We start from the raw sequence: 10,044 nt of genomic DNA, 5'->3' as shown, positions 1-10,044 counted from the left end.
ACGCTCACATGAGCATGTATTTTACAATAATTTCGACATGGCAACCTCACTGGGTTTATAAACCACCTTCAAATACCGAAAAATATTGATATTTTGCAAAAATGTGAGCGTACGAGCAATTTAAAAAAAATGTGTGTTTCCAACACAGTCCCTGTGCGGCATGGGCGCTACTCAAAAATGAGAGCTTTTATTTTAGAGAGATCGAGTTTTTTTTTTCGAGTGCGCGGGGAGGGGAGCGAAGACTTTTTGACATTTTTCTGAAGTGCAGGCGTTGGCCATTTTGCCGATTGTAGATTTTACCGAATCCTAAGTGTGAAGCAGCCTTTAGCTGCTCGAAAACTTACTCTAGTACTACATTGCCTGCGATTCTACTGAGCAGTTCAAAATGACACTAACTAGTACAACTTACCACTCCCTCGATTGTCAGGGTCCATCCACTTCGTCCACTTCAACTTGTCATCAGATTCTCTCGTTTTGTCACATCAATCAGTCTCATTGTTTTTCGAGCGATCAAGCGGTTTTCGCTAAAAAGTAGTTTCATTTACGCAAGGAAAGTTCTCGTCCCACTTGCCATGCAAATCGCAACAGTGAAAACCTCCGTGGCCCTTCTGATGGCGTTCGTCTGCCTGGCGCACGCCAGCGGCGAGGGAAAGCTGAAAATCGGCGTCAAAAAGCGGGTGGAGAACTGCACCGTCCGAACGAAGAAGGGCGACATGGTGCACATGCACTACACGGTGGGTTGGCGGAGGGAAATTATTGCGGATTAGGGCGGTCCAAATAAATGATGGATTTTTATGTTTAGGGCACACTGGAGGACGGAACCGAGTTTGACAGTAGCATTCCACGCGGCGAACCGCTAACGTTCACCCTCGGCATGGGCCAAGTCATCAAGGGGTGGGACCAGGGCCTGCTGAACATGTGTGAAGGCGAGAAGCGCAAGCTGATTATTCCTCCGGAGCTGGGATATGGAGCGCGAGGTGCCGGGGAAAAAATCCCACCGAATTCGGTTCTGGTCTTTGAGGTGGAACTGGTTAAAATCGAACGGAAGACGGAGCTGTAGGGTAAGTAAAACTGCAGGGGCTTTTACTGCGCGATGGAATAAAACCGAAATTTTTATTTCGAATCTTTTGCCGGAAATGGCGTTGAACATTCCTGTTTGTATACAATGTCAATGGTGAACACACATCCAGATTACTAGTTTAGTCATGACAGGAATTTGTTGGGAGTCCAGGTTGTGGGGGAAATGTTTGAGATGAGATGCCGCATGAAACGGGTTGTTTCTAGATATCTAATACTTTTTGATTGCCTTCCTTATCAGCGCCAAACGCTGTTTGTGGGCTTCAGTCACGGTAGCTCGTTTGTACGGCCGTAGTTCGTCGGTTCCAAATCCAGGAATCCACATGTTCCAGTTGCGTTCTGAAACAAACGAGATAGTTCAATATTTTATCATAAAATAAACCTGTGCAGGACAGGCACCTTCATCTAACTAATGATCTAAACTGCGCCCAAAGCTTACCCAAATGCAGCTGCACATCTCGGACCTCAACTTTGGCGACCTTCCGGTGTTTGGCCAGCAGGCACGCCGCGTTGACCGTGTTCTCGACAAAGTCGTCCGCAATCTGGAGCAGCAGCTCTTCCACTTCCTCGTCCAGCTGCTCGGTGGGATCAATCTCCCGGACCAGCTCCTGCAGGCGAGGTTTCGTGAGAATCTGTGTCGCCGTGTCGGGTGGTTGCGCGCCGGAACCACTGGATCCGGCCCCTGCCGACGAAGAGTTTTTCTGACCGCTACTGCCGGAACTACTGCTGTTCCCGGCGGCGCTGTTCGAAAGTCCGGCGGCTCCGGGCATGGTTCCTGCGCCCGCCAATGGACTAGCCTGCGAGGGCGATGCCATGTTCGGGTCAAAGTCAGCGTTCTGCTGGTAATCGATATTATTGCCTATTATGGACATTGTGCTTGTGGATTTTGGTGGGTGGGTTAAATAAGCTAGTTTTCTTGTTTAGTTGAGTGTACTTAAGCGACAGAAGGTGCGAAAACTCAAAACCTAAATAATTCAAAAGAAAAACACCGATTATAGCATAATAAGACCTGTCGATTCCGAAATCATAATTAGGATTCTACCAACTACGGAGAGCTTCTACAGTAGAAGGAAAAGCGCGCTTTGCCTCGGTCAATCTTCACGGATCAACTCGGAAGCCGTTCCGACACTAATGGAAACTACTAAACCAAAATATTAATCATCAAAACACCAATCACTAATGTGCTAGAGTGCAAACAACGACAAAAATAGTGAAATAGTAGATTATAGAACCTAGGATGTTCCTCGGGGATCGCGTTCCGAAGCACCACTAAACAAAAGGACTGGTTCTTCGTTCGGGACAAGCGAAGCTGCTGAAGCTGTCAAGTGCAAACACACACACTTCGTACTCGCTGTTGATTGATTTTGAAGTTTGCGGATGTGTGTGTGTGTGTGTGATGTAAACGAAGAGGTGACGTTTGTCAAACGAGAAGGATTCGGGTCACAGAAGTCGATAAAACTGATGGTCGAAAATGAGGGAGTATTGTAATTTTTTTGTAATTTTATTTGTGCGGGTAGGAACGTTCATAAATCTAAAAAAATGTGACAGTACGTGTATTGCGTATAGGGAAATAGCGTGACAGAGGGGGAAGGGGTGTGTCTAAAAATCCCGAAAAACGATGGACGTTATAAATGAACCTTTCCGTATAGAATTCTGCAAGGTGACGTCACGAATGAACGTTCGGTTCATTCTCGTTCATCCCTTCCTTTTTCCTCTCACGCGAATTTTGACATTTTCCGGTGGTTTGTTTTGATTCCCATTCGTTGCCGTTCTTTCATCTCTCGGAGAGAAAATTGAGGTTAAATTTCGATGCAAAACTCTACTGTTGCAAAAACAAAAGAAAGAGAGCGAAGATGAAATGTGGGCGTAAAAAATAAAAAAACACTTGTCACTCTGTCATTTTTGTGAAGCCAGATGTGAATAAGGCAAAAACTGGGACTGTTCGTAGCGCGAACGTTCCGACCTGTCGTGTTCGATATAAGGAAATACCCGCATATTGACGATCTTGCGCCAAATACGACGCACAGGCAAACAAAATTGTCCCTCCACAAAATATGCACACCGGTTTCAGCATACATTGGTTGATGTCGCCGCTACAATTTTCCAGCAACGGAGCGTTATTTTGGGGTGGTGTTTCGACTAATCGGTTTGTTTATGCACTGTTTCCTTTGTTGTTGGATGTGTGAACATTGTGCTGTCAAAGATTGAACATTTGCACGATCGTCGCGAAATCCTTGCAAAGCCCAATAATAAATACGATAAATTTTATTGTTACAGTGAGGATTCGCTCGTTGGGTCACGACCTGAGACGAGACTCGCGAAGAGGAAAAAAAGCAACGTCAAGTGCAGCCCAACTGAGCTGTCAGTTGTAGCCCGTTTGATTACGTTACCTAAAACGAGGAAAGTATTGCTATCCGAGATAAATTCTGAAGCCAAAATTCACTCCGAGCAGCATTTTCTTCTCCTGTACTGTCAACAATAAATTGAAAACAAAATATTCCAATAATTACATTGCTTGGCGATTGTTGGCGATGCAAAATTTCACCTCAACACGCTAACGCCGCTCAGCACAAAAGTGCATACTTTCCAGACTACACCAAAAATGTGTAACCCTTGCACATTCACAAAATCAGCTCCTGTGTCCGCAAAATCGTTAAATTCGCAAAAATTTTTGTACAGCAATCTAGCTAGGTTTACTAGTGACCTTGGAAAACAAAAAAAAATATCGACATTTCGCATCTAGACGAGTGTACGAGCTGTTTTTGAAAATGTGTAACTGCAACACATTTTTGTGTGGTCTGGAAATTATGCACTTATGAGTAGGGCTTACACATTTTAGTGCTGAGCGGTTTTACTGTGAACATGATTTTGTGCGTGAATGGCATTCAGTCACACTGCATGTGAGGTGATGCGGTCACGTACGTGTTTGAACCACCAGCCCAAAACATAATGTCAACACAGATAGGAAGAAGAAAAAAATAACAGAGTGGAGAAAAAGAAGACCGTCTTCGCGAGTCTCGTCTCAGGTCACGACTGCGCCTCGATTAGCGAATCGTGTTCGTTCGTTGGGGCAACTGACAACTGATTAAAATGCTGTAGACACACGCAAGTGACGAGAAATACGTCACGAAACACCCACACACTTGCACAAACGTTCTGTATATATAAGCTGCGATGCAAGAGCGGTCAGACGTCAAACTCATTTTGACATCGATTTTGACATTGACAGTGCTTTTTAGTTGGGTTTTGCCCCAACCAGTGAACATTCAACCACAGACAAACAGACGTCTCACTCTACTCACTTCTCATCGTTACCCTTTTTACCGGTTAGTTCAAATATTTTGTAGTTCGCAAATCGCTCGGTCACGGCGCTCGCATCGTTTGTGCTCCTGTTTGACATTTGCTCACTACTGCCACCTACTGAGTGGTTTGCGTAACACTGCCTGGTTAGCATTGGGCGATTATGTTTTCGTGACGATGATTTTTATCGCAAATTGTTCCAAGTGATACGTCTGTTTGTCTGTGATTCAACTATCGAGACAGCCCATCTAACGAGCCGCCAACGAACGAATCGGGACTGTACAACACCATTTTTTCGAAAATTATTTACCATTGAACGTACTATAATTTGCACAGCACACTCTCCATCACCGCTGATGTTTAATACCATTCGGTGAATGGTAAATGGCTCTTTTACAATAAAAAATGGTGGTCGTTATGTATCTTAACCATAATATCTTGAGAAAATTTCATATACATTTTTTCGCGAAAAACAATGAAATGTATTGTGTTTTTATGATACATTTTTAGGGCATTTTCCAAAATAAAACAATATGTTTCGCAATATATCCTAATGTTTTTTCATTGTTCTTACAATGATGTTTCTATTGCTTTCCAATGAACAACTAAAAATCTTATATATATAGTTAACAACCATTGATAAACAATACAAATACAATTATTTGAATTACCTCAATGAAATCGTTGTTATAATATGAATACAATATATCTAGGGGCAAGACAGATACAGCGACAGTAACTCTGTTATCGAAGTGTTGCTTGTAGGAAGCAATCTAAATAAATTAAATTGTTCGATATCACTAGTTTACAGCATTTTTGAACTCGGTAAGCTGATGATCATTTTTGGTGTAGAATCATGCCCTGAGTTCGAAAACGCGAAAGAAAAAAATTACAGTAGAGCGGAAATTTTTTCTACTTTCCATACAAGGTTAATGATTTGAAATCGATTTTTGTTCTATTTTTAAGCAAAGTAGCTCACTTCAAACATCTCATTCTCCGTAATCAATGCCCCGATTGAGCTGAAATTTTTACTGTAACTTGCCTACATATGATATGTTGAATAAACGTCGAGAAAGAATTTTTAAGTTGGGTTTTTCTTATTGAAAAAAATACATTTCTTCAAAATATTTTGGAAATTTTGCTAAAATTTAAGAAGATCGTCCCTAAAACTCGCCAATATCTTGAAATTTCATCAATCTGACGCAAAACCTGTATTCAGATGATCGAATGGTATTGTATTCAGCTTTTAATTTATGGAAAAAGATTTAAAATTGGTTGAACAAAACGCAATACATTTGAATTTTAGTAAATTACATATTTTGAAAAGTTACAAAACTCAATATTGAGCTAAAACTCAAAAACTGTTCTACTTAAAATTTTTTGAAGGTCAGTTTCGAAATCAGCACTAAATTGTGCTTCAAAAATTTTGGTCGTTGACAGAAGTTCACGACTTTCGTTTTATTTTGTAAACTTGTGTATCAGATTATAGAACAGTTTTGTAATTTGTTCACAACGTTTCAGTTGTAACGAAAAATAAAAGTTAGAATTTATATCAGTGTTTCACTAGAGAGCGGAATTAGGTACATAACAGCAAGCCGCGCCGCAGAGCCGTTTCCTTCGAATCCGAAAACGAGAGAGACGAGCATCCGCGTGCGTGGTACGTTTGTGTGCGTGTCATCCGAGCGCATAAACGAACGAACGGGAGAAAGACGAAAGATAGGTTGCTGAGCATGTGAAGGCGTTGGAGGAGGCAGTTTTGTAAGCGATTTGATCGAGTACAGTTTAAAAGACACGGACAACGTCTTCAGCTTTCGGCTGTACAGACTGTTTTAAACTTAACATTAGACAACGGACAACGGAGCATGCACCAGTGGATACGGGGAAGAAACTATTCTCACGAAAAGTTTCAACGCCCGAAGCGGGAATCGAACCCTCACCCCATAGTATGGTGCGATTATAAGCTTGGTGACCCTAACCGCACGGCTACGAGGCTCCACAAGTTGTGGGTAGAGTTTAGGTTTCAATAAAAAAAAATGGAATTTGAAAAAAAAAGTTTGTGATTTTATTTTATGTGAAGAATTCCTCTGGATAGCTCCTCTGGATCACTCTGGTTTGCCTGATACCTGTGAAAAATCGAGCAGTCTTGCCCGATTTTCCGCTTCGTAGAGACGTTTCTGAATGGATTCGAACAAAAAGTGTAACTCAGGATCAGTCCTGCAAAATATCAGTGTCAGTGCCTGTTTTTCAGCCGAAAATGAATGACTGCGGCGGTCGTTTTCAGTTCCTCGATGTGAGAACTGACAGAGTCCGAGAGCTCCATTCGTGAGCAACCCAACAAGGTCAATCCCCAATCATCCACACACGACTCATGCTGACAGACCATTCGTCTCAAGCGGTAGCTTGTGAGAGTGAGTGCACTATACGCTACCACGGGTGAAAACACTCAACTACAGAAAATTAAATGGAAATTTAGCCCTGTCAGCTCTCGCTTTCAGCACGCTGCGTGCGAGTGTGAGTACCTATTTCATTTCGCTCCCGTTTTGCTGATCGGAAAGCAACATTGACAGGAAAAACAAAACGGAGAAAATGAAAAAAGCAAAATATCGCTATCATACAGGCCTGTCGAAAAATTGCTGCACTGCTCAGGATTGCTCAGAGTTGCTCCGGATTGCACAGTGTCTTGCCCCTAGCAATATATGTTGCCATTTCTGGAGCTCGATTTGAATAGGTCGTATGTGTGTATCGATCAGTTTATTTTAGTCATTGTAGCAATATGGCAGATATTTTGCAAAAATTTTAATAATGGAACAGAAAGCCTGTTTTGTGAGGATTTTGCTGTATGTATCAACTCTGCTCAATTTCAACGGTTTTCGCTATAATAAGCGAATCCAACTGATTGAATTTTTAATCGACAAAAGCACATTCGACCTATTCAAATCGAGCTCCAGATTTGTAAGCAGTTTTCGTTTTTGAAAAATCCTCGTAAAAAACATAGAAATACATTCTATTTACCGGTAACATTTCTATTCAGCATTTACGAGCACAAATGGCTGCCAGAATTATATAAACATTAAAAAATTTCTGGTAAGAATCAAACACTCTGATGTCCGTATTGGTATGGTATTTATTGCTTGAAAGCATTTGATAAGATCTATCAAAAATCTTTTTAAGTAACAGATAATTTGATCCATACCATAAACCGTTTACAATTCTGGTGACCAGTTGCACCTGAGGTTGCATTTGTTAATGCCGGAGAAAAATGTTACCGAGAAATATTATTTCTATGGGTTTTCAAAAGCGAAAGGTGCTTACATATGACAACAGGTAGAAACCTTTTGTAGCTTAGGAAATGAAATTCATTATTATCTATCCGGTTTTAACCAAGACAGCCCCCAATCAAAAATTGCCATTTTCTTGATCCATAAGTGTCGCAACTGTTCCGCATCTAGTGCGCTGTGTTGCTAACAACAACGGGAAAGATACGCACTACTTTTGACATGATTCAAAAACGTCGCGAGTTGGGTCGCGTCGCGACTTGTTTGAGCGACGTCCGGTTTGGTGGTGGCCCGACAATCTCTCTCTCTCTTCTTGGCGTAACGTCCTCACTGGGACAAAGCGAAGACGGCTAATAACAAGACAGACATCTACCCTCTTGCTCCATATACCTTGGGAGCTACAAGCACACTAGCGCCGCGAACGACTTCAGGGAACAACATCATGAATCAGTGTGCGTGAAATGTTACAATTTCTGTGTACATATTAGCATGTACACGCACACATTAATGTTTTAATGTTCCTGTGAATCGTTAAGGGCGTTTCAACCATGTCGCCTGCGACACGGTGGGAGCTGTCTGTCTTGTTATTAGCCGTCTTCGGACAAAGCCTGCTTCTCAGCTTAGTGTTCTATGAGCACTTCCACAGTTATTAACTGAGAGCTTCCTCTGCCAATGACCATTTTGCATGTGTATATCGTGTGGCAGGCACGAAGATACTCTATGCCCAAGGAAGTCAAGGAAATTTCCTTTACGAAAAGATCCTGGACCGACCGGGAATCGAACCCGTCACCCTCAGCATGGTCATGCTGAATACCCGTGCGTTTACCGCCTCGGCTATATGGGCCGACAATATAGTTGCTGATAATCAAACCCTAGCATCATACCCTAGAGTCTATCGGTTATTTCACGCACTCGACACTCGAATCACAGAGAAAAGACGTCTATCTTCGCTTTCTGCCTTGTGTAAAACTTTGTAACGGTAATATCAGAATATGTCGTTATGCTCCCGTTACGTGGCGCTAGCGTTCCATCAGTTATACATTGTCGTTTTGTCATATTTGTTTCCAGTGCTCGCCGTTTTTGGCATTTGAGCGCTCATGGCGCTTTGTGGGCTAGTGTGTTGTAACGTGTTACCGACAATAACGGCAACAACGGGAAGCCAAGCAAATGTTTTTTGTTATTGTATTTGTTAGTAGTTTTGTGTTTGGAAAAAAATAATATAAAACGCTGTAAGGATAAATGTTAGTAAAATTAAAAATTGTTAAAATAGTTGTTAGTAGTGATAAAAAAAACTAATTGGGAACCCCTGCTCCAATAGAAAACTCATATTCAAATTAGTTAAGAATTTCTAATGTATGCCCCCCCGATGGAGTACTAGATTGGTTAGAAAGGGGAACAAAATGTATATGTATAAACACGAAATCCGGGATGAAAAGACATGTCAAAGGAGGAGCAACGGAGGGGGGGGGGGGGAGAGGAGAAGGAGAGGATCTTGGATTTTGGAGGAGCAAACTGGGAAGGAGGAATTAAAGGGAGTCGTTTTCGGGATAGCAAGTGAACGAGAAGTTCGAGAGAAGTGCTTGAAGAAGTATTGCGATGGTGATCTCCAATAGGGGCCACGTGACGAAGTTTGTGCGATTTTCGAGGTGACAAGTGCTCCAGCGTTCGGACTATTTTCGGACTGGCAAGTGCTCCAGAGGTCGGAGACCTCCTAAACCAGATTCGCGGGTCAGCCATTACACACCCGAAACGTATTTTTTGGAATTAGCACCCGATCCATTGCTATCCAACGAGGAAGTTAGCCGGACAAATCTTTCGGAACGGATCACCAAGTCTTGGGCCACCCTACTCCGGTACGCGAGCCTCACCTTGTGATTACGGTGCACATCTTGTGAAGCACCACTGTCAATCCAGCCGCCCTCCGACGCGACGCCGTCGGCCACCAGACATGCTGTCGACCATCGGTTCCGAACCCATCCCTTCACCCGAAGCGCCACCGTCTCGGCGCTCGCTGCGGCTATCATCGTGTTGACGCCGACCACGTGCTCCGGCAGGTATGTCACCGTCTCCTCTCCCTCTACCTCACCACAATGGGCCCCAACGAAGAAGATAGAAAAATATGTTTGTATTTACTAACCCACACACCCTAGATACCAATATAGTAGTAGATTAAATCAACTCGGTTCCTTTGATTTCCAAAAGCGAGAGATTAATTCCTCTATAAGTCTGCTTGGCCTTTCCCTTGTTCGCTAAATTTCAGTTGGCAGGTAAGTGTAGGGTTGCTCAAGTTTCCCCCTGGTCAATGCCGACCCTGAGGTACTTTTGAAGGTGAGCTGGCCTGGGCGTATGGACGCCGATGCCACCGGACGTGTGGAGCGTCCCATCGGTAGTT

At 42.9% G+C, this 10,044-nt stretch overlaps 2 protein-coding genes across 6 annotated transcripts; one reads left to right on the top strand and one right to left on the bottom strand.

Annotated features, from left to right (window-relative positions):
* Positions 1 to 480: 480 nt before the first annotated feature.
* On the top strand, positions 481 to 1,147 carry LOC109419260 (peptidyl-prolyl cis-trans isomerase FKBP2). Its single transcript, XM_019693511.3, has 2 exons — positions 481 to 734; positions 803 to 1,147. Exons 1-2 carry the CDS (start codon positions 573 to 575, stop codon positions 1,058 to 1,060), a joined length of 420 nt encoding a protein of 139 aa, XP_019549056.2. The 5' UTR covers positions 481 to 572; the 3' UTR covers positions 1,061 to 1,147.
* LOC109419258 (transcription initiation factor TFIID subunit 12) lies at positions 1,082 to 2,447 on the bottom strand. 5 transcript variants are annotated; one of them, XM_019693508.3, is made up of 3 exons: positions 2,310 to 2,447; positions 1,517 to 1,913; positions 1,082 to 1,416 (listed from the first exon to the last, which is right to left on the bottom strand). In XM_019693508.3, the coding sequence occupies exons 2-3, from the start codon at positions 1,890 to 1,892 to the stop codon at positions 1,289 to 1,291; spliced, it is 504 nt and encodes a 167-aa protein (XP_019549053.3). In that variant the 5' UTR covers positions 1,893 to 1,913; positions 2,310 to 2,447; the 3' UTR covers positions 1,082 to 1,288. The 5 variants fall into 5 exon arrangements, with proteins under 5 accessions (XP_019549053.3, XP_019549055.3, XP_019549054.3 ...); XM_019693510.3 differs by having other exon boundaries at positions 1,517 to 1,874; positions 2,310 to 2,442; XM_019693509.3 differs by having other exon boundaries at positions 1,517 to 1,916; positions 2,310 to 2,441.
* Between the last annotated feature and the right edge of the window lie 7,597 nt (positions 2,448 to 10,044).

Source organism: Aedes albopictus, chromosome 3, assembly GCF_035046485.1.
Source record: "Aedes albopictus strain Foshan chromosome 3, AalbF5, whole genome shotgun sequence".
NCBI lineage: Eukaryota > Metazoa > Arthropoda > Insecta > Diptera > Culicidae > Aedes > Aedes albopictus.
Note: the sequence above shows the minus strand (reverse complement) of the source record. Positions and strands in the feature narration are given on the sequence as shown.

Excerpts from the sequence above, each read along its gene's own strand:
- LOC109419260 (XM_019693511.3), top strand. The coding sequence starts at position 573 with ATGCAAATCGCAACAGTGAAAACCTCCGTGGCCCTTCTGATGGCGTTC. Across the intron at positions 735-802 it reads TGGTGCACATGCACTACACG|GGCACACTGGAGGACGGAAC; the intron begins GTGGGTTGGCGG and ends TTTTATGTTTAG.
- LOC109419258 (XM_019693505.3), bottom strand. The coding sequence starts at position 1,949 with ATGTCCATAATAGGCAATAATATCGATTACCAGCAGAACGCTGACTTT. Across the intron at positions 1,417-1,516 it reads AGATGTGCAGCTGCATTTGG|AACGCAACTGGAACATGTGG; the intron begins GTAAGCTTTGGG and ends CGTTTGTTTCAG.